This window comes from Crinia signifera, chromosome 7 (assembly GCF_055691185.1).
Source record: "Crinia signifera chromosome 7, ASM5569118v1, whole genome shotgun sequence".
Lineage (NCBI taxonomy): Eukaryota > Metazoa > Chordata > Amphibia > Anura > Myobatrachidae > Crinia > Crinia signifera.
In genome coordinates, this window is record NC_139223.1 from 97,654,072 (window position 1) to 97,678,985 (window position 24,914).

General features: G+C 43.8%; 1 protein-coding gene across 3 annotated transcripts in view; it reads left to right on the forward strand.

Moving 5' to 3' along the window:
* The window catches only part of VPS16 (VPS16 core subunit of CORVET and HOPS complexes), an 827,293-nt gene extending 823,461 nt beyond the window's left edge, over positions 1 to 3,832 (forward strand). For all 3 annotated transcript variants that reach the window (XM_083153511.1, XM_083153509.1, XM_083153508.1), the window contains one exon: positions 3,531 to 3,832. In XM_083153511.1, the coding sequence (XP_083009637.1) occupies positions 3,531 to 3,551 (21 nt within the window). In that variant the 3' untranslated portion in view covers positions 3,552 to 3,832. The remainder of the gene's footprint in view (positions 1 to 3,530) is intronic.
* Positions 3,833 to 24,914: the final 21,082 nt, after the last annotated feature.

Consider the following 24,914-nt stretch of genomic DNA (forward strand, 5'->3'; position numbering starts at 1 on the left):
TAACAAACTTCCAAAATGCTGTTTTGAATACTGTGAGGGGTGCAGTTTTTGAAATGGCATCATTTATGGGGGTGTCTCACATACAAGTCCCTCAAAGTCACATCAGAACTGAACTGGTCCCTAAAAAAATCAGTGTTTGAAATTTTCTTGAAAATTTGAGAATTTGCTATTCATATTGTAAGCCTCCTAGTGTCCCAAAAAATTAAAAGGAAGTTGAAATAATGATGTCAACATAAAGTAGACATATGGTCTATGTTAGTTATTCACTATTTTGAGTGGTAAGATTATTTGTCTCACAAGCAGAAAATTTAACATTTTGCAAATCGCTAAATTTTCCATTTTTTCACGATATTTTGGTATTTTTCACAAAAAAACACAGACTGTATCGACCCAAATTTACCACTAATTTGAAGTACAATGTGTCACGAAAAAACAATCTCAAAACCACTGGGATAAGTAAAAGCAAAAAAAAGTTATCCCCACTTAAGTGAGACATGTCAGATTTGAAAAAAAGGGCTCTGTCAGGAACGCAAAAACTGGCTCTGTCAGGAAGGGGTTAAATAATACTGTATTTTAAAACCCTCTTTGGCACCACGGTATTGGATTCAAACTTTAATCTTAATCAAATGCAATTCATCTTAAATCAATTTAACACAATCTACTTATTGTATAGCACAGTGTACCTTTCTTCTTTCTTTAGCTATCGGTACTCTTTACCTAGTACGGTGCCCGTCGAGGGCATCGCGGGTACATTTATGTATGGCCGCGACGCGACCGACGCGATGCCCGCGATTTCCCATTGAAACCAATGTTAAACTTGGAAATCGTGTCGGTCGCGTCGCGGCCGGCCATAAATGTACCCGCGATGCCCGCGACGCGATGCTCCCGATTTCCCATAGGAATCAATGTTAAAAGCCGCGATGGACCCGATTTTACTGTTAAATGCCTCAATCCACCCGATTTGGCCATAGGAATCAATGTTAAATGGGCCACAGAGCCCATTAACCCTTAAATGTCCCCCCAAATTTTTAACGCCACCCCACGATCCACGCCAACCCGAAGCGTGGCGAGCCCAGCGAGCCCGCGAGGGGCGGCGGTACGCGTCCTCCGACCTTTTCATGCCCTACTATCCACTAGGGCGTGGTGTGAGAATATAATAGTGTGGCGAGCGCAGCGAGCCACCGTGCCCGAAGCGTGGCGAGCGCAGCGGATACCTTCACAGGTATGCGCGTCCCCTCGCGGGCTTCACAGGTGTCCGTGGCGAGGCGGACACCTGTGAAGCCCGCGAGGGGACGCGTCTACCTGTGAAGGTATCCGCGTCCCCTCGCGGGGCTCGCTGCGCTCGCCACGCTTCGGGCTCGCTGCGCTCGCCACACTATTCTATTCTCACACCACGCCCTAGTGGATAGTAGGGCATGAAAAGGTCGGAGGACGCGTACCGCCGCCCCTCGCGGGCTCGCTGCGCTCGCCACGCTTCGGGTTGGCGTGGATCGTGGGGTGGCGTTAAAAATTTGGGGGGACATTTAACGGTTAATTGGCCCTATTTGGCCTGTGTGGCCCATTTTACATTGATTTCTATGCCCAAATCGGGTCCATTGAGGCATTTAAGTGTAAAATCGCGGTCAATCAGGCTTTTTAACATTGTTCCCTATGGGAAAATCGCGGTGATCGCGGTCATCGCGGGCATCGCGGCCATCCCGATTTACCCGCGATGCCCGCGATCACCGCGATTTTTACCCACGACGACCGCGATTTCAATCGTTGGCGCCGTTCTAGGTAAAGAGTACCTAGCTATCTATAAGGGGCTGACTACCCCTCACCCACACTGCAGCTTGACATGCCATCTTATATACCCTGCGCCCCCACCATGTGTTGATTATTCGTTATCAACCCCCATTTCAGAGTAGCCAAAGACTTAGTGCCCATACATGGTGCAAGGGTGCCATCCAATGTGTGTTCCCGTGGGCATCCCATTTCACAGGACATATACTGTAGTCTTTGCAGCTCGTGGTTTTTGAACTTGCTTTGGATCTCATTGCATGCAAATGGCATGCGATTTGTGTGCAATGCGATCTAGTTCAAAATGCACAGAAATATTGTACCGTGTATGGGCACCTTTACTCGTGGCTGCAATGAAATCAGGCATATCCAGTCTATGTTGCTGACATCACACACCCTCCCCTAAAACGCTCCCAGCATTTTTTTTGGCATGCCTAGAGTTTTTCTTGGCACTCGCATGAAACAGCCGGTTACCACCCCCAGATGCCTACTTCCTGACCATGACTGTTCAAATGGCCATTGATCAAAAAAAAAAAAGTAGCAGAATTTATGTGAGGTTACTAGGTTCTTCAATCACTCAGACACGGAGCAGATGAGACCAAAATAACGGTTTATTTTCCACAGCACACACAAATAGATAAAAAACAGGAGCAAGATACAAATGTAGCATAGAAACATCCATATAGCAGGCCAAACCGGCAGTCCTTGTAGCGTCACAGTTCCAAACCAATTCCACAGAGCAAAACTATCACTTATCCACACAGCAGTGATAGCAGATGTTCCACACAATAGCGTAGTAGGGCCCACCCAGGGCAGATGATGCGGTCCAAGATACCTAGGCACAGTATTACCCCTTAGCCCGGGACAATGACCAACCTGAGGAGCTGGCCTGTGCAAGCCATTTTAAGACCTTCTAAATTCTCATGGTGCTTGCACCATCCGTGGGTTTGCCCAAGTTTCTGATTGGTGGGTTCAAGCATCAGGTTTACCCCTCCTTCCTCCCTCAGCTGTCAATCTTCTGCTGCCCCCCTGCTGAGTCAGGCTCCACAATGTCTTCTCCAGTTCAGAGATGCACAAAGAAGTGCAAATAAAAGGAACAATCACAAGGTAATTGGGTTATGTCCTGTTCTGTGGAGGTTGCCTTTCAGCTATCATCCTCCTGGGATACTTCCTGTCTGACCATATAAGGGCAGCAGCATATTACAGGCTAATACTATAGTTCTGGAAATACACACACACATTGGGAATGGAGACATATACAGAGAAAAATAGGCTACAGAAGGACTAAAAAGTACATTAATCACTACACATAAAATATAATAATTACAGTCTTACTGTGAGTCTGATAACCTCACAGATGGCATCATGCATGCGTACTATGGGCCATATGCATGTACATATCGATAATAGTCCATCTGGCAAATTTGCGGCTGTGCGATCAGGTCTGAATTACCCCATATTTAATTGTATTAGATTATTATTAAAATAGTTGTTAATATTGTACTGTACATTCTATTAGGTTTAAAGTCCTGGCATATCCGTAGCAAGGAGGAGGATAAAATTAAATGTGGATTTTATTTATATTATTATTTTATAATCTGTATGTTTGATAAAACATTATTGGTCAGCTGGGATTGGCCACAGTTATGAGTAACATTATTAAACTGATTGCTATTGGTGTAGGAGCTTATACAACATAATGGACAAACTTACTTTGTAAAATTCTTTTGTTTCTGCTTTTTCTAAAATAGCAATTTAGACCAAGCTGCTGAAGCTGCCATTGAGCATAAGAATGAAAATGAAATGAACACAGTCCTGTCAAAGTGTACTTCAATCGCTGATGCCTCTGTAGCCGAGAAGATTGAACGCGCCAAAGCACATCTACTTAAAAAATAATGCATTCTATGTGTCCGTTTCTGCTATTGATAATAAAGTGTAAAAAAAAAAGTTTTTAAACATGTTATGAATTTACATATTTTCTTCCAAAATCTTTCTTTCCTCCTAGAAATAACATGTCCATGAGGTGTTTATATTAAAAGCTATATTAACACCACATTCTATGTGCATCATTTTAACAATGCTACACTTAAATAACAAAAAATATCTTGAAAACTGAAACTGGGGAAGGTTACAAAGCTTTTTCATCATAAAATTATGTAGAAACTGAAGTTTATGCTAAATTGTATGATTTGTTGCTATGTACAGTATGAATAGCATAATGCAAGTGATTTCACAGAATTCTACTTTCTTAGCACTAATGCCCATTATTAGCAATAGGGTTTAGTTAACTATATAGTTAACTAAACCCTTAAATGGATGCATGCATGTCTAGCATCAGATACCCCAGACAAATCTTTCACAAATGTGAAAAACTCCAAATGGTTAACACTATTGCTATCGCATCGCTGTGGATAGTTGGTATATGTCCAATAAAAAGGCTAATATATGATGCAAAACAGAATGTGAATTATCACTGCAATTCCACAATTTATAAAACATAGGCACCTAAATCTTAGTGCAAGTTAGAAAGATAAGTTAATAACCGTTGCCGTAAAAAAATAGAAAATATGCCTCTAAAAAAAGAATGTTTTGTGAACCTTACATATTAAAATTGCATGTTTTTCAGGGCATGTCCTAGCTGGAAAGGAAAGGAGACCAGAAATCTCACTGTGCTCCTGCATGTTTTCCCTTTAAACTCTGGGATTTTGCCTCATCCACTGCCTTTGGTGAGTGGCACATTCACCAGAAGCCTTTCATGAGAGTTCTGGATTGGGGGTGGGGGGGGGGGGGGGTGGTAAGTGCTGGAGAGCCAGAGGCTGGAAAAATCCCTCCCTCCAAACGTCTGAGGAAATGCCTGTGTTTTCTGTGGGATGCCCAGAAAATGCCGGCGGCATGCACCCCCAGGTCCGGTGTAAGGTTTCTAGGCACCCTAGGCAAAACTTCAACCCACTGCTGCACCCCCCCCCCCCCCACATACTGCCACCATTAACCATTTTCCAACCCCTTAATGCATACTTGCCTAACATTCTGGAATGGCAGGTAGCCTCCCAAAAATGTTGTGGTCCACCCAGCCCCCCAGGAAGGTGGGTAAGACCCCTGCTTTCCCTGGAGTCCCCCAGCACCCTCCCCTTTGCCACACATAACAGAGTACAGGAAGAGAGGGCAGTAATGTAGGAAGTATGCCCAGAGCCAGATTAAGGTCTAAACGGGCCTGGAGCTGAAAATGAGCCTATTATGCGCAATAATAGGGGTTGTGGCCAGCACCTAATAATGTGGGAGGCGTGACCAGTTGTAAATACTTTCAACTAATTATATATGCCTGGAAAAGGCAGGGGGCTGGCATAAGAAAAATGCAGGGAGATATATTGCTGGGTGCCCTCCAAAGGTGCACCCGCAGGATGCTGATGTCCTAAGATACTTGCAGGGTCAGGTGGCACTCCAGTCATAAAAAAAATACTGAAAGCCGAAACTTAGACAACATTTCAGCACCTTTTATGTGGTCATCTAAGTTTACCACACCATATACCCCTAAAGCCCCGTACACACGGGGGAGATATATTGCTCAGCCATATATGGCTGAGCAATATATGGCTGAGCAATATATTGCTCAGTTTCTTCTTTTCATCAGGGACCAGAGATGGTCGCTGATGAGAAGGAACCTCTGCCGGCTGTGCCGCAGAGGTAATCAGCTGGTCACGGGAGCAAGCTCCTGCGACCAGCGATTACAATGGGGCTGAAAACGGGAGCGCGCACCCGGCGATTTATAGCTGGGGCACACTCCCATCACTGGCAATATGGTCGCCTGCGACCATATTTCCAGCGATTTCAGCCCCAATCGCCCCCGTGTGTACACAGCTTTACACAAATCATGCAGCACAATAGTAACCCCCTTAAACTGTACTTGCCTCTTCCACATTATGCCACATGGAATGAGCCAAAATTCACACCGATTGAGCCAAAATTCACACTATGGCACACGGATTGAGTAACAATTCACATTATGCCACACAGATTAAGGCAAAATTCACATCGTGCCACATGGATTGAGCCAAAATACACACTATACCAGGCATATCCAAACAGTGGCCTTCCAGCTGTTGTGAAACTACACATCCCAGCATGCCTTGACATAGTTTTGGCGTTCCCTAATAGCAAAACTGTTGTAATGCATGATGGTACTTGTAGTTTCACAACAGCTGGAGGGCCATAGTTTGGACATGCCTGCACTATACAAAACAGATTGAGCAATAATGCACAATATGCTTCACAAATAGGGGCATTGCGCGCCAAAGGCGTGCATTAAAAATTGTCACCATAATGCCCATTACATGTTAAGACACACACTATAATCTCCATTATGTACTATGCCAAACACCATAATGACTATTAAAATTTATGCTACATAAGTGTTGCTTACCTACATGTTCATTGCCAGGGGTTCCATTTTCAGTGCCAGGGGTTCCATACTCATTGCCAGGGGTTCCATGATCGTTGCCATGTGGGATTACATGCTCATTGCCAAGGGGGAATACATGCTCGTGGTAACTGGGGGACAGTCGCCGCCGGGCAGAAATGACAGCCATTGACAGCCAGGCAGAGAGCAGGGGGCTGCTTGGCTGTATTCAAAGCACTGCTATTTGAAATAATACCCCTTTCACACCAGAAAATGCAGTGATTTACCCGGGAATATGGCCCCAGGATCATGCGGGGACATTCCCGGACTGGCCCCTTTTACACCAGCCTAGTCCCTGCATTTTCTGCTGTGAGGGGGAGAGAAAACCACCCCTGCCCCCCTTTAAACAACCAGCTATATCTTCGGAACTAACTGACCCATTTACATGTAGGCTTCAAATGATTTTGGTCCTGTGAAACTGGGCCGTTCCAGAGAAATCTGTCCTCAAACAACATGAACAGCCATGAAATTACATTTCAGAAATGAAAAAAAATTGGTTTACCCGCAATATCTCTAGAACCAATGAACCCATATGGACCAGGTATCAGCTTGAAGGCCCAGCAATTTGAATTCGATTGAGATCAATCTCGAGCTTCTGTGATGCTGGAGGGGGAACTGGCAGCCATTGGAACCGGGTGGAGGTCGGAATTAGCGGGTCCCATGTTATCCTATGGGGAAAACGTTCCAGTTTTGCCTGGCGGTATCTCCGGTTCCCGGGCGGCTAGCGACGCAGGGCTGGGCTCGTTGGAAAGCCCTGGCCCTCAGCTACAAAATGGGCCTGGAGCTGTAGCTCCATCAGGCCCATTGTTAATCCGGCCCTGAGTATGCCTCAAGAGAAAGTATGGAGATGAGGTCTTAGAGGTTCCACAGCAGCCACCTGCATTAAGTACAACAAGGATCATCACAGACATCATTGATTTTTTGATAGGCAGACTTGGTGGCGCCCCCCTAGATCCTTTCACCCTAGGCAGCTGCCTAAAGCTGCCTAGTGGTAGAGCCGGACCTGTGCACCCCCCCCCCCCCAACATTCGCAGGTTGTCAGTTACTCTGCGAGAAGCAAGTGAAGGCCAGCCTTTGCTCGCTGCTTTCGATCGGATGGCTTGCGCATGCGTGGATGTGTGGTCATTTGATAATTGTTCGGGCTGTGAACTCACAGCCCATTGAGCAAGTCTGAATCAGGCCCTCTGTGAGAGTGCTGAATCTGCAGTTGACCCCAGAGTTTGATGGCATACCTTATTGGCATTGCACAAGGCCATTAAGGCCTTAAATATCTTAATTTCTACCGCTCAAACTCCCAAAAGCAATGAAATTGTCATTTTGTTAAATTGCATATCACGTTTAAAAAGAAAATAAACAAAAATTGTCATCACTTACAGATGAAGTACTGTACTAAAACAACATCTCTCGCAATCGTTATAATCTACTCTCCTCAACTAGAACTTCCCTTAATGCTGTTTGCTGGGAAAAAAGGAAAGATCCCAGTCACACATTTATGGAAAAAGCAACAAGGCAGACACTCTGATTGCAAATAGACAAATAGCCGTTACAGCCCTCCATTCTCCATCCGCTTTTAAAGATGACAAGGGGTAGTACAATCCAACTACCATAAACTCTCTCTTTAAAAATAATTATAAACATTATATCCGTATGGACTCTTCAGTGTCGGGATAGGACATTGGTCAATATCCCAACATCGGAATCCCAACTACCGATGCTCCGATAGGGGGGTCGAGTGCAAAGAAGACCCCCATAAGGGAGTATATCCCCGGTCAGTCGGGATCCTCCCTGTTGAAGCACTGGCAGTCGAGATTCTGATGTACCGGATGACTGCCTGTCGGGCAGTCATCTGGAACCCCTTCTTCTTAGAATAATAATCTAATGCTTCAATTTTTAACTATTTGACACAGACTTTGACAAATACATACATTAGGTCTTTCATAGTGTTATCACTGATGAAAAAGTGTTTTCTTCCTTTGCAACAACAACAAAAAAACCATCCAAAGCACCTGCCCCGGACGGTTTTTCTTACTATAAAACATTCATGCCCCTTTAATACCACATCTACCATGATTCAATTAACATAATTGAATTCTAGAAGGAACCCCATTTCATTCTGAAACCACTAAAGCCACTATCAGTTATTCCGAAGACCTAAAAGGATTCCCACCTTGTATCCAACTACCAGCCCATCTCCCTCCTTAAACCTGACCTGACATTTTTTGCTAAATTTTTCACTAATAGATTAAGCCCTACTCCATTGAGCTCTTTCATCCTGATCAAGTTGGTTTTGTCCCGTCCAGACAGGCACGAGATTCACCTTTGATATTATTCATTATATCAATATTAACACAGCTCCCTCTCTGATGCTTGCACTAGATATGGAGAAAGCCTTTGATAGGGTGCATGCTCATGCTCCAAACATTAGAACAATTCGGCTTTCATGAAAAATTTCTTCAAGCTATGCAAGCATTCTATCACAATCCATCAACCATGGTTCACCTTCTATTTAACCCTTTTCAGATTACCAATGGAACTAGACAAGTTTTCCCCCATCACCTCTTATTTTCACTCGTAATCAAACCATTAGCCCAGTGGTTTCCAAACTTTTTTCAATCATGGCACCCTTGAGTATCAGAATTTTGTTCACGGTACCCCAGGCGAAAACCTTATACTTAAGACATTTAGATGTAAAATATCAAATTAAGAAATTTGTGATTATAGGTCATTGTTAGCGTTTAATTATGTGGTGATGGATAAGATTAAATTCTGTTTGTCTATATATTTTATAATTGGTAGAAAAAGCAATGGTTTGGACTATTATATTAAATATAAACTATTTGAATTTGTCCTGGACCACCAGTCCAGGGCACCCCTGCAAGTGTCCCAAGGCACCCCAGGGTGCCACGGCACACAGTTTGGGAACCACTGCATTAGCCCATGATATACGTACTAATCCAGACATCATGGGAGTTTTAATTAAACAATCACAAAATAATCTCTCTTTATTCGCCAACGATATTCTCCTTACACTGACCAAACCATTAATTTCTCTACCAAACTTATTTAATGAATTTACCAACAACCAAAATCTTTCAGGCTACAAAATAAATTATAAAAAATCTGGAGGCCCTACCCCTTCACATACCAGATCACACAGGCAAATTTTAACTTCACATGGAAAAGATTTTGTATGTTATTTGGGCCCCTAAACATTTTAATGTTTTACAGCTCCTCCTACCATGCAAACTACCCTCTTCTCTTTGCCATTGTTGGAGATCTTTATGGATTGATGCAATCAAACTTTTTATCTTCGATCAGCCATATTAATGCTATCAAAATGAATACGTTACCCAAACTACTATAATTTTTTCAAACACTCCCGATACCAATCCTTCCCACATACTCTCTATATGCTTCAATCTGTGCTTGGTAAATTTAGCTGGAATCATTAAAAAAAACTAGAATCCACCTAAATGTTTTTGCCATACACTCACAGAATGGCAGTTGTAGCCTACAAATGTGACCTAAGTCAACTGATTGCATGCGAATCTCCATGAAATACTAGATGTTGGGTAGATCTTCGTATAAAGGAATTTGATTATAATCTCCTCAATCTTTCATCTACCATGGCTGCCAAGCAAGTCCTATATTTTCCTACTGTAGGATATTTTCCTACACTTATTCTTCTGGCGCTAAGGCAATTCAACTTAATTTAATTAGTTAATTGTCCATTAAGTATTAATATGAACGAATATGGATTTTAGTAAGGATTTTAGTAATATAGGATCCTCTCAATGGCCCCGCTGCAAGTGCTCAATGGAATTAGCCATCCCAATGGTAGTAAAAGAGAAAAAAACAACAGAAAATTAATTGGGGATTAATTGGTTAATTAAATATATGAAATAAGTTGTATATAATTTATTTTAATACTAATTGAATTATAAATGAGTAGTTGCTTGCTCTTAAACACACCTTGAAACTAGGTGTGATCTTTGAGTTTATATAAAAAACAAGATCTACATAAAATACACATATATTTTTTTAAAGTAAGTAATAAACTTTAGTAAAACTTTAGTAATACCATAATGGGTATTATGGTATCTCCCACAGAAACGGTAGCTTTAAACCATATAATTGGTGGATTCAACCTATTTAGAGATGTTAATGCATCCAGTAACTGGATAATTTTCCGTCTGCTTGGGGAGTAAAATGTATCATTGGTATTCTAAATGGATACAATTCTTTCAATAACTTTTAAGCCTGGTAAGTACACATAAAGCCACATGCCATAACGCCAATTACACATAAGGCCACACATATGCCCATTGCATACTATATAATACACCGCAATGCCCATCACATACTATATAACACCGTAATGCCCATCACATACTATATAACACACCGTAATGCCCATCGCATACTATATAACACACCGTAATGCCCATCGCATACTATATAACACACCATAATGCCCATTGCATACTATATAACACCGTAATGCCCATCGCATACTATATTAAACACCGTAATGCCCATCACATACTATACAACACACCGTAATGCCTATTGCATACTATATAACAGACCGTAATGCCTATCGCATACTATATAACACACCGTAATGCCCGTCGCATACTATATAACACCGTAATGCCCGTCGCATACTATATAACACACCGTAATGCCCGTCGCATACTATATAACACACCATAATGCCCGTCGCATACTATATAACACACCGTAATGCCCATTATATACTATTTAACAAACCGTAATGCCCATTACACATTTGACACATAAGTGCCACTTACCTACATGCTCGATGCCATGGGTACCTGAAATTGCTCGTTACCAAGGGGGACTGAAATCGCTCGCAGATTCCAGCATGGCTCCGGTGCCCTGATATCTTCCAGTGCCTGGAGCTTGTGCTCCACCGGCTCCGCCCTCGCTACACCCATGTGGCCGGCATTCTGGCTAAGGGCTCAAAGGAAGAGATGTCAAATTTTTGAAAGCAGGAGTTAATCTTTTCAGTAAGGTTAAATCACTCACCATGATGTGTATTGAAGCGCTCTGTAAGTTCACTGTAAAGTGAGCTTTGACATTTCATTGTCATCTTACAGCCGCACTGGTATTGGCCGCACACAGTGGCGTAACTATACGCCCGCAGCCCCAGCGCCGAGGGGGCTGCGGGACTATTATTAGTTACTCACTGGCAATTTCTGCTGATGACGGTCCCAGCTCTCCCGGCTACTGCTGCAGCCAGCGCTGCTAATACAAAAAGAGACACTCGGAAAATGGCTGCCCCCATACTGCAGACAGTTTTTCGTCTGCTGTATGGGGGCAGCCATTTTCCAAGTGTCACTTCTCAGTACTAGCAGCAGCAGCCGGGAGAACCGGGACCAGGCGCACACGGTCGGATGCGGCAGGAGGTAAACCAACCCTCCCTGCCGCCGCACAACACCCCCCGCACCCCGGCTCCCCTCCGCCCCAACACACTGACTGGCAGCACAGGTAACGGCCGCGCGCGGGGGGGGGGGATTTGTTTACCCTAGGGGGGCGCCCCCCTGCATTTTCGGCGGGGGGGCACAGAATTATTAGTTACGCCACTGGCCGCACGGGATCGAAACTACCACCGGTGAGCACATACATCTTGGCTTTTTTTTCTCAATTTATCACAACATGTAGAACATAGCTCAAAATTTAGATCTAAGAAAGGTAGTTCACCTATACAATCCTCTAAATCCCGGTATGTCCTTCAGATGCTATATAAACTGGGAAGATGTGACATAATGTTAAAAGCTGCTATATTCACTAGAACTAACTGGTTAAACGTGACCCTGGGATCATTTATTAACATCCGGGTCAAAAGGTCATTTTGACATTTTATATTTATAAATTATGATTCAAATTGGTTTGAATTTCATTGGTTGGTTATTGAAAGGCTGTCTCCGAGTATTTTTAACTTAATTTCATTATGTTTGTTTGATTTTAAGCCATAATTGGTATAATTGTTATGTCCGGAGGTCAATCATGATTAATTGACTGGGGTATATATACCAACACTAGTCACCTTGATAAAGCTGCCCCTTCAGTGACAGCGAAACGCATTGGTGACCAAGCTGGACCCATTGTGGACATCATACATCACCTGCTTAATTATCTGGGAACCCATATTTCCACCATCACCTTTTGGAGTACTTTACGTTTGGCACAGTGCACTTTACAAAAGGAGCCCCCCACACAAGTCCTGGACTGGGGTAATTACAACGGCTCATTTGGAATACAATTAGAGCACTTTTTCCCGTTTATATCAAACGCACTTTAGAGAGGATCCCTACAAGCAAATTAGTCCAAATTGGACCGGGACACCTCCAGCGACATACTGGGATTGTAACTGGACTCCAGTGGATTACACTCCTCACTTGTTGTGGTCTACCAGAGCAGTCCAATTGGTCCACTTGTTGTTTTTAACAGTATTTCCACTTATTTTTATTGTTTGTCATGTGTTATTAATTAAATGTTCAATTTTACTATTAAGATTGGTTGACTCATTAAAATCTATGAGCGCTGGACTTCCGGTGGGCAGGCCAAGCTACTGGCCGCATTTACAGAGCTCTCCCACCCCAGGCAAGAACAGCGTTTGCGGGGCGCAGTGAGGGACTGTCACTGCCCAACGCACAGGGGGAACCCACCTGGGAGATAGCGGTGGGCAAGTGGAGACCGCTCCCGGCTCCCCACCACAGAAAACAGCCCCGGAATCAGAGCCGGACTCCGGGCTCACAGGAGGAGCGGGCACCATCTTGGAAACGCTGCGCACATCACACAACGGCGGTGGGGACTTTAAACTGGCCAGACACAAGTAGGGGCACCAGCGGACACCCGGCGGGACCCCAAGACGCCTGCCGACTGACTCCTTGGGCAGAGGGGGCCACAACAGCAGCAGGAGAATCGGCTGTTCTCGCGGACGCCATCTTGGAGGAGGCGGCCGGAGACAGGCAGAGGGAAGGGTGAGTTCTGTTGCACAGAAGCAACAGGATACAGCACTTGGGGCACAACACACATTGCCCAAGTATAAAGGCACTGTAACCAGACCCCCACTCCCCACACACCCCTGTTAACAAACTACACAGGAGGCAAGGAGGACACATCCTAACAAACTACACAGGAGGCAAGGAGGACACATCCTAACAAGTCAGGAACACCACAGTGGTGTATCCCAATACCCCACCTGCCCCCCCCCCCCCTCTTCACTATTCTAAGGGGGAAAAGAAAAAAGACAGACCTTTCTTCACTTTGTGGTACCTGCTTTCTCCTCTGCACAGACTGCTGTACCCTGTGTAAAGCTTTGTGGCGGCCATATTGGAGGAGGCAGATCTTAACAGTCATTGTGTCACCAGACCTAACATTGTAATATCAGAGCCTCTTAACACTCTAAGGGAGAAGCTCCCCCTTGTGGTGAAACAGATCCATGCACACTGAATTGGGATAAATCAGAGTATTTTACACCTAAATATCTTATACTCTTTCTTATACGGTGCCACATCCCAGAAGTGATACGGACTGCTACGTGTTGAATAATTCTCACTAATCTCGCCACACACACTGCCTTACTATGGAAAAATATGTTGGCAAATTGGCCAAAGGAGGAAAGAGTGGAAACGCAACCAGGAGCAGAGAGACAAAATCCACATCTTCACTTGCGACAAGCCCGCCGGTATCACCAGCCGACACAAGATCATCACAGGAAACAGGCTTTTCCACACACAGCTCCTCCTCCACTGCGAGGGCACAAGAAATTGCTGCTATACTCTCCCCCCTACTGGATGAGAAATTGGCAGGCCTAAAGGAAGCCATCGAGTCGGTGGTCTCACAAGTGGGGGATCACGGCTCACGACTAGATGAAGCTGAGCAACGTGTCTCTAACATCGAGGACGAATTACTCACTGCTAAAAACACCATTGCATCACAGGAAGCTACTATATCGGCTATCCAAGAAAGGCTTGAAGAAATGGAAAATAGAAATCGCAGGAATAATCTGCGGCTCATTGGCCTACCGGAATCGGTCAAGCATCGCAAATTATTTCAACTAGTTTCCAGATGGCTGCCGGATGAACTTAAATGCCTGCCACCAGGAGGAGCGATGCAGATAGAGAGCGCCCATAGGATTGGTCCAGATAATCAGACAGGAAGACGCAGGCCCCGACCTGTTATATTCAAGTTTCTAAACTATCGTAGGGCTGAAGAGTTGAAATACCAAGGCGAAAGGCTGTTACTGTTTCAGGACTTCTCCTACCAGGTAGCGATGAAGAGAAGAGAGTTTGCGCCAGTGTGCAAGTCGCTATTTGATGTGGGCATCAGATTTGCACTTCTTTACCCAGCAAAACTTCGCATTCAAAGAGAAGGGAAACAGCACTTCTTTGACACAGTTTCTTCGGCCCAAAATTACCTGGACTCTTTTGCAAACGACCCTCCATCCATGTCTGATGCTGACTGAATGATAACCTGGGCTTTGCAAGTATAATAATGTTACCAATGTGCCGGGATGTTGTTATTATGGGTTGATAACTTGTTTATCCTACTTAAATTTGTTAGCAGCGTACCAACGGGTACGATCAAGATATTGCCAAGAATATACAGACAGGGGCTCCTCCCTTGTATCTATCTAGCCAGATACACATATAGCAGGCCCAGTTGGCCTATAATATGGGTTCGAAAAAATAAGAAAATTGATAGAACTGTTAAGATTCTAAGATTGTTATGTAGATTGTTACGAAACAGGAGTGCTTATGGTGAATTGTCTGTGGATACACCTCAGCTTGCTGGGACTGAGGAACCCACACTTCAGTTAATTACTTGGTTACATAGAATCCCAAAAATGGGTATAGGCTGATATGGGTACACCATTGGCAAATACACTCACTACACGTACTCACATTAGATTCTTGACATGGAACATAGAGGGCTTAAACACACCACTTAAGAGGAGGAAAGTTCTGCAGCATTTGAAAAGGTTAAAACCGGATATAGCGGTGCTGCAGGAGACACACTGGAGGGAAGGTGACCCTAATACTTTAAAAGATAACTGGTTCACTGAATTCTATGCGGCCTCTTACACAGCTAAGCAGCGAGGAGTTCTACTTCTTATTAACAAATCATTAAGGTATGAGGTAATAGATAGTTTCAAAGATCCAGAGGGTAGATACTTATTTGTGAAGATAAAGTTGGAAGGGGAACTGTTCACAGTGGCAACATTGTACGGCCCAAACGGCCCCAATACAGAGTTCTTCACGGAACTGTTTGTACACCTGCAGAATTGGGCAGAAGGTCATATAATTTTGGGAGGCGACTTCAATGCGACCCAAAAACAATCCCTAGATAGGAGTGGTGGGGCAACAAGAGATGTGCCGCCCCCTGCCCTGGATATGCTGATAAGCTCTTTAGGTCTCTCAGATCCTTGGCGATATTTGTACCCGGTCAAGAGAGACTACACCTTTTATTCTCATCCTCATCATTCCTCATCGAGAATTGATTACTGGCTCCTTCCCACTACCCTACTTAATCGAGTCACTAGATCAAAGATTTAACCGATAATGATATCAGATCATGCTCCCACATGGTTTGAGCTCTCATTACCTGTCCCACTTATGCATTCATATAATTGAAGATTCCTGTCATATTTGGGCGAATCTCCTGACTTCCGGTTAGAATTACAGCAACACTTTTTAAATTATGTCGATGACAACATTCAACATGTGGAAGATATTAATTTATTCTGGGCAGCTTCTAAACCTGTTATACGTGGGCACTTAATTGCGTACACTACGGCTAAAAAGAAGAAGATGAATGCCCGGTTTCTAGAACTTAGCACAGCAGTCTCTGACTCCTACGCAGCCATGTTGAGAGATAATACCCCTACTTCTAGACAAAATTACCTAGACACTAAGGCATTTTATGATACTCTTTGCACAGAAAAAGCCCAAACCTGCCTAGATTTTCAGAAACACAGATATTTCCGTTGGGGAAATAAGTCTGGCAAATTGTTAGCCTCCATCGCCCGGGGACACCGTCCACAAACCCACATCATCAGGATACACACGGATCAGGGGCAACACACGAATACGAGGGATATTGCAGACTCTTTTCTAAATTACTATACTAATCTTTATACCTCACCACCCGACCACCCAATGCTAGGAATGGAGTTTCTCAAACGAGCAACACTTCCCACATTAACGCAAGAGGAGGGAGAAGCCCTGGTAGCCCCAATCACTGAGACAGAATTTGAGCAAGCCATAAAGAGCCTTCCTAAAGGTAAATCACCAGGTCCAGATGGATTGGGAGCAGACTATTATAAAATGTTGCTACCACATCTTAAACCACATTAACTATCACTATATAACTCAATCCTCTCAGGCAACAGTCCCCCCGGAGTTCAATCATGCTAGAATCATAGTACTACCAAAGCCAGATAAAGACCCACAGCTTGTTACCTCTTACCGTCCCATATCTTCATTAAATCAAGACCTAAGACTACTAACTACAATTGTAGCACATAGAATGCAATTGATCTTGCCAAAACTACTCCATCCGTCGCAGACAGGATTTATCAGGGGTAGGTCCTCAGTACACAACATAAGACAAGTAGTGGCGGCCATAACTAGTTCCCTGACTGTGAGGGATGGAGAGACTCAATTAGCTAGTTGCGACGCTGACAAAGCCTTCGACAGAGTCTCTTGGTCCCATCTATTACGTGTGTTACACATCCAACGGTTCGGAGTAGGGTTTATTACCTTTTTTCGCAGGCTTTATGATAACCCCACAGCTATCCTGACGGTCAATGGTTTAAATACTAATAGCTTTAAACTAGAACGCGACACAAGACAAGGATGCCCACTTTCTCCATTATTATTTGATTTAGCCATAGACCCCCTAATTAGACTATTTTACTCACAACATGACTGGCATGGAGTACGGTACGGAGGGTCGGAGCTCAAGGTCTCGGCTTATGCTGATGATCTTCTGCTATACTTCACTAACCCACAGGAAGCGTTTCCTGGCTTCTTGCGTACATTGGCAGACTTTGAATTAATATCGGGGTCTTGATAAATAAATCTAAAACCAAAGCCCTTGCGTTGCATAGAAAAGCGGCACTGGGATGGTGCGGGAAGTTCCCATTTATATGGGCAGACAGGTCACTGACGTATCTAGGTCTTAAAATACCTGTAGACCCAACATACTTATATTCAATGAATTATGCCCCACTGATAGCAAGATTATTGGCAGATCTCCGTTCTTGGAGATCCCTGCCCTTGTCATATCTGGGCAGATGTCATATCAAAATGATTTCCTTCCCCCCGGTTGCTGTATGCCATACAAATGCTCCCTCTCTTAATATCAGACTCAGACCTACGTATTATTAATTCGGCAATTAGTAAATTCATATGGGATGGCAAAAAACCCAGAATATCCATGTTCAGATTATCACAACACGCTTCTTTAGGAGGCATTAACCTACCATGCATAAAGAGTTACATGTTAGCGGCCAACTTCCGTTATGCGGTTGATTGGATAAATTCCACTAGCAACTATGCCAATACTGCCATAGAGCAAACATTCTGCCCTGAGATACCATTAACTAGCCTCCTGCACTTGAGGCCATCAAATTATCCCCCCTGATATTACTGGGAATTTACTGATAACCACGACCTGTAAAGCATGGCGAAACTCACGATCCAGGTTGGGATTATCCACATATGTCACTCTATTTAACTCGCTTCAATATAACACATGCACCAATGAGCAAATAATACAAACGTTAGACTGGCCAAATACTGCGAAGCGGAAGGTCTTAGGCTATTACATCATTTTATGGATGAAGGATGTGATTCGATACTCTCCTACCAACAACTCTGTGATAAATACCCAAACGTAACTATCCCACTATTCGTTTATTTCCAATTAAAAAGCTATGTTACTAGTTAACTCAAACGACTCCCGCCTGCAGACAAGACTGCAGGTTTAGACGTCATGATTAAACATGCTAGGAATAGACCTTGCAATACCGCTATATTGTACTTGCATCTTTAGAAGCGATTAGATATAGACACGCTAGAGACCAGATTAGCAAAATGGTCCGCAGATCTGCCTAATGTATCATTGTCCTCCCTACTATCAGCTTTTGTAAGACTGAACAAAATGATGATATCTGCTTCATACATGGAGATGCAATATAAGCTGCTACATCGAGTGTACTACACGCCAAAACGGAGATTGATAATGGGCACTGCCACTGACTCCTGTTGCTTCAAATGTAAGGCGCCCGACGCAGATATATTGCACTGCATGTGGAGCTGCCCAGAGGTAAGAGCCTTCTGGGACACGATATGTGCCTATATAAAGACACAATATATTATAACCTTTATAGCAACTCCCAAATGGGCTTTGTGGGACATATACCCAACTCCCCATATGATGCATCAATCAGCAGGGCAGAGAATATTTTTATCAAAATTAGCGGCTGCGACACGTAAAACCATTTTGTCACAATGGACATCGTCTAATACACTGTCCATTTCGTTAGTAATACCACGGATCTCATACCTGTTCCAAATGGACTGGTTGGAAACATCTCTCAACAAAGATGCCAAAGCAAAGAATTTTTTTGCAATTTGGCTGCCACATGTGAAATCTTTACTGGAAACCACTAAGAATACTTTCAGAGCTGCTGTCCAATTAACATCCTGGTATAATTTAGTAACCTTACAAACTAATGCTCCTCCATTCTGATACGATCCATCATTTATATGCCATATACTATGTTCCTTAATCCTAAGCCTTTTTATACATGTTTTAGAGATAGATTATGTGAAGTTCAACGTAATGTAAGAGTGTATATTGTTATAACAAACAACTTAACCACATGTTTGATATCCCAAAAAAATATATAATGTTTATTAATGTTTACTGCTTATCATACTTGCAACATTGACTTCTGGATTATTTGTATTACTATGCTAAAGTACATATTTTATTCTTGTACTGTACAGTTCTTCAATAAAATTTTATAAAAAAAAAAAAAAATCTATGAGAGCTGCAACAACCTCTTTTTTCTTAATTCCACAAGCCTGGTGTGCCTGTGGAAAGGCTGATGAATCGGAGGTTGTTTGTAGGAGCGGCCATCTCGGTATCAGCAATCAGCTGGGGTCCATAGTGCTCAAACTCTTCTAATTTGTGTTGGACAAATGGTGGAGAACATGGCACACTTTGTCATGTATGGTGGACCTGTGTGGTGCTCACATCCTACTGGGTGCTCTCTTCTCTCTTGTCTCATTGATCTTCCCTACTAATCATCTTCTCTGCACACGGATATACATTATTGGAAGATCCCCACCACCCCTAGTCGCCAAGCTTTATTGAACAGGATCTGGTTCATAGCTTGGATGGAATACATTTTTGGCCTTGTAATGTGGTTGCCCCTATAAAACAAATGTCCGAGTTCGGTCGACATCCCGTACTGCCGACAAACTCAGGTGACATTACATTCTGCCCTTTGACTCTAGAAAACAATACGATAAAAAATGTTCATTCTATTTGGCTCCCCTGGAACACTCATCAGAACATATCTCTACCTGGCCTTACATACATAAATGTAATAAGCCACCGGCAGCCCTGGCTTTCTACTGGAATATTCTATAAAAATAGTTTCTTCTTTTTGTTTCTTCTCTATATTCTTTTTTTTTTTTTTTAAAGAAATTTTTATTGGGTTTTTTCATGTCAAGAATACATAGCAATCAAAACCAATAATATATTTAACTAGGTGTAAACAGATTGAGTACGATTTGGTATTTGAATAGAAGTCCATATATTAACGAGAGAGAGCTATAGTGTAGCTACATCGAAGGACAAATGGACTTGAAAGGTGCTTCTTCTCTATATTCTTATACAATGTGTTCACAAAAAGAAATTTATTTATTATTAAAAAAAATTATTTTTAGAGCCCCTCCACTTTTTACTCCCTTATTATAACATTGTATTGAAACCATTATATTATCAGTAAGTTTGTTTCTGATAACTATTACTGATTCCACTATCATACTGTATGTGTCGTACGTTTTTGGCAATATTAAGGTTTATTTGCTTTCAATAAAAAATTTTTAAAACAAAAACACAAAACAGGTTTTTAAGTATTTTATTTAACTCCTTCACCCGGGGAAGGGGGGGGGTAGAAGGTGTAGCATGAGGTCTACACCTAGGGGGTTATTCTGGTTCACTACTTCAGGCAAATTCCTTCTCAAATGGAAAACCATGTGCACTGCAGGTGGGGTAGATGTAACTTGTGCAGAGAGAGTTAGATTTAGGTGGGGTTTTACTTCAAAGTGAGATCTATATTGCAGTGTAAAAATAAAGTAGTCAGTATTTTCCCTGCACAGAAACAAAATAACTCACCCAAATCTAATTCTCTCTGCAAATTTTACATCTGCCCCCCTGCAGTGCACATGGTTTTGTTCATTTAAGAAGGAATTTTCCAGAAGGAAACCCTGGTGAGCAGCTCCTACAACCCAGCCGGGACTTCAGTCAGAAGGTGACAGCTTTTAAACTCTTTCCGCGGCTGCATCTTCTTCAGGAGCTTATCTCCGCCAGACTACCAATGTCACTTTGCGCTGACTTACATTGGAAAATGTGAGGAGGCCGATGATGATGCAGTGAGCTGCAATTGGTTTGCCTCAGCCATCATGGATGGTGCCAATAGTTTTGGTGCCATTTTTAAAAATATCCAAGATGGCCGCAGCTAGCAAACTGCAGCTTGCAACTTGATTACCCCACCTGTTCACATTGGTTAGCGTGAGAATGGGGTGGCAGTCTGATGGCGGAGAAGAGCTCCTGTAGAATGCAGATGCCATGGACATTGCGAGGGCCACGCAAAAGAGCATAAAAGCAGCTGCCATCTATGCTACATACTAAATAGATCTCTGCTGCAAAGCTGAGGTGCTTTTTTTTCAACGTAAATTATGTAAGTACAGTAGCTTGATAACTATACTTTTTATACAGTACAGGGGCAAGTAGGTAAGGTGTCATTGTAATGTCTAACATCATGGATTCAAATTCAATATAAGACAGTAGCTTAAAATGTGTGCTTTAAAAAATGGGTGCAGAGGGACTCAGGGGGAGGTGGGTGACTAGGGCATATTGAAGGTTTGAGAGGAGGAACTTTAATGAGTTTAGTAAACACAGAAAATTCAATGAGTTTGATAAACACAGAAAATTGATTGGTGCTGCAAAATTGATTGGTGCAATATAAACCAGGTCACAGACATGCATGCCCTCCTTATTTATTTATTTATTACCAGTTTCTTACAGATGGTGCGCCTCTGATCCTTGCCCGGGGATCACCAGCATGTCTCCACTGGTGATCGCCGGCGCAGAGGTGCTCCATTTGACTGGGATGCGCGTGCAACTCACACGCATGCGCATCCCAGTTTCAGGGCAGCGCCGCGGTGGCAGGAATAGGGGGACGGCGGCAAGGGGCACCAGGGGAGGCGGCAGGGCCAGCTCCATAGCCACGGGGTGTGCGAGAGTGGCCTGGTGAGAGCCGGCCACTGGCGGGGGCTGGTGATAGAATTGCCAGCCCCTGCAAAGATGGAGCCTGCCCCATCTGTATATAGCGCACACATATTCCACAGCGCTGTACATACACATCATACATGTGTTGAACATACACATCAGTCCTTGCCCAAGTGGAATTTACAATCCTATATTCCGTACATGCACACATGTAAATTTGTTGGAAGCGAATTGACCTACCAGTATAGTTTTGGATTGTGGGAGGAAACCGGAGAACCCGGACTTGCGTAAACACACACAAGTACGGGGAGAATATCCAAACTCTGCACAGTTAGGGTTAAGTTGGGAATTGAACCCATGAACTCAGCACTGTAAGGCAGTAATGCTAACTATTACACCATCCGTACTACCTCCTTAATGGTTTACCAGACTTCTCGTTAAGTAATCTGATTCACATACAGTAGTTTCAGTTCCTCCCCACAGCTGTTTTGGATATTTAAAGTTTGGGATCTTAAGCGCCAAAATTTTTTTTTAAGGCTCTAGATAAGTGATGGGAAATATAGCATGGCTGCTACAGCTGGATGGTTGCTTAACTGTTGCAGGGTATGATGGGGTGAGTAGTTGTACAACAGCTGGAGGGTAATTTTTTACCCACCACTGCTCTACAAATATAAATTCACCCCCCTTGCCTTCATATTTCCTACTGGATGAATTTGGGTGTTGTTGTCACGACCACCATCTTAGCTACCCTGGCTCCCTGTGCTGTCCCGGTCCTACAGACCTCTGATATGCTACCCTCTGTCTTGGTGCTCACCTCCGCTGCTGATACCCATGCTGGCTGTCTGCGTTCCGACACTCTGTCACCACTAGGTGACAGCTGTGGTGTGCAGTCTCCTGCTGTGCAGGCTCTGGGTGGTGTGAGGCATGAGCCGCCATGATGGTGTCTGTGTCATATTAGGCCTCTGGCTGGGAAGTGCCGGCTGCAGCACCTCTGCGTATATTCTCCGCCAGCTGGTTTCTGTAGCCACATCTGGCGGCGGCCATCTCACTGTTCAGCTCTACCCTTAAAGTCTGACTAGCCGGGCCAGACCGGCAGTCAATACAATGATGTCTACCCGCTAACATCATTGATCACTCTTGGCTATCCCTGTAGTATCCACTACAGCTCTCCTTCGCATCCTGTGAAAGTCTTCGCTGATCTCCCTGATGATCATCCACTGCTCCACCATATCATCACGGAACCCTCTGCCGCCTATTAGGATAGGACAAGGTTAACCCCCCAAAGGGTGTAATCTTTTTCCTTCGTTCCTGACGATTATTATCCGTGGTCGCATCCCTGGTCCTGCAGCTACGATCTCACTCAGCACAGATTCAACTGGACTTCATCTTCTTCTCTTTCATCCAATCATCCAATCCTTCATCCAATCATCCAATCCTTCATTCAATCATCCAATTCTTCATCTAATCATCCAATCTTTCTTCAATCATCCAATCCTGCAATCATCCAATCATTCAACTTCCCAATCATATTCAAGCTCTCCAAAAAGTACTGTTTATTATTGCCTTCTTTCAGTTTATCAATATCTACAGTTCTTTATGCCATCATTCATATCTTGTACTGCAGTATCTTTATTAAAAAAGGTTTTTTTATCCAATTGCTTCACTCCAATGTGTCGTTCATGCAACAGCCCTACATTAAAGCACCCAGCCTCCGTTACACTCCAGCTGATGCTTCACGAAACGTGCCAGTTTGTACTGACTCCATGGATCCAGCATCGGGACAGGAGCGAGGACCTGCTCCTGTTCAACAAGTGGCGGCCCGCCTGGATCAACAGGAGGCCGCTCAGGAGCAAGTCATTCATGCCCTCCAAGGTCTGTCCAAAAGACTGGATACAATTCAAGCAACACTGCAAAAGGGCCAAGGGTCAACAACCACACCGGCGCAACTGCCTAGACCCATATCTCCAACGACAGGAATCACAGCTCATCTTCAACTTCCTACTCCAACTAAATTCGATGGCAATCCAAAAAATTGTAGAGGCTTTATTAATCAATGTGAAATTCACTTTGAATTTCAATCCTCATATTTCCCTACTGACCGTACCAAAGTGGCTTACGTAATATCTCTCCTCTCCGGTTCTGCTCTCAATTGGGCATCTCCCCTGTGGGAAAAAGCAGATCCACTCCTAGCTGACTACTCTCGTTTCATTTCCACCTTCAAAATCATCTTCGATGAACCAGGCCAACTCAGCTCAGCTGCAACTGAGATCCTTTGCTTACGTCAAGGTTCTAGAACAGTTAGGACAGTATCTAATACAATTCAAGCTATTGGCAGCTGAATTGGCCTGGAATGAGGAAGTCTTTCTTGCGGCCTTTATGAATGGGCTCTCTGACAAAATCAAGGATGAGCTTGCGGCAAGAGATTTCTCTTTGCACAAAAATTGATCTAAGACTCAGAGGGCGAGATTTATTGTGTTTACCGTTTTTGGCAAAATGCGATTTTTTTCTCAAATCGCCCTATATCGCCATTTTTTTTTAAATCGCATTTTTTGGCAGAAATCGCGTATTTAATGGCTGGCGTAATGCCGCACGAAAAGGGCGATATATGGCGATAGACGGCGATATGGTGCGAATTGAGCCAATGTAATACGCCATAAAAGTGCAATTTCCGGGTTAGGTCATGTGCGTATTTGCAGCCAACCGGAATGCAATTTACACGAATACAGCTGATCAGCCCAAACAACATGCACACCTATTGGCCCACCTTAATCCCTTGCAATATGCATCACACCCCCTATATAAAGGGGCACAGGCGCCATTTTACCCTTTGAAAGGGAGTAAGGCGTTTGACATGGAGAGGAGAGGAGGAGTGCTAAGGTGCAGAGGACGCAGATGGACAGCCAGCTTGGGCCCAAATACCCCAACCACTGGGAGAGGTAGGGGAGTGAGAGGCAGTACTGTCAGAGGCAGGACAGGGAGAGCCAGCATGCTCCCAGGAAGAGCTGTGCCAGGGAGAGGCCAAGCTGAGATGGTGGCTATGGAGGAGGAGGAAGCAGGCACAAGCCATGTGTCCTTACAGGAGGAACAGAGTGCCAGGCACACAGAGGAGGAGCTGCAG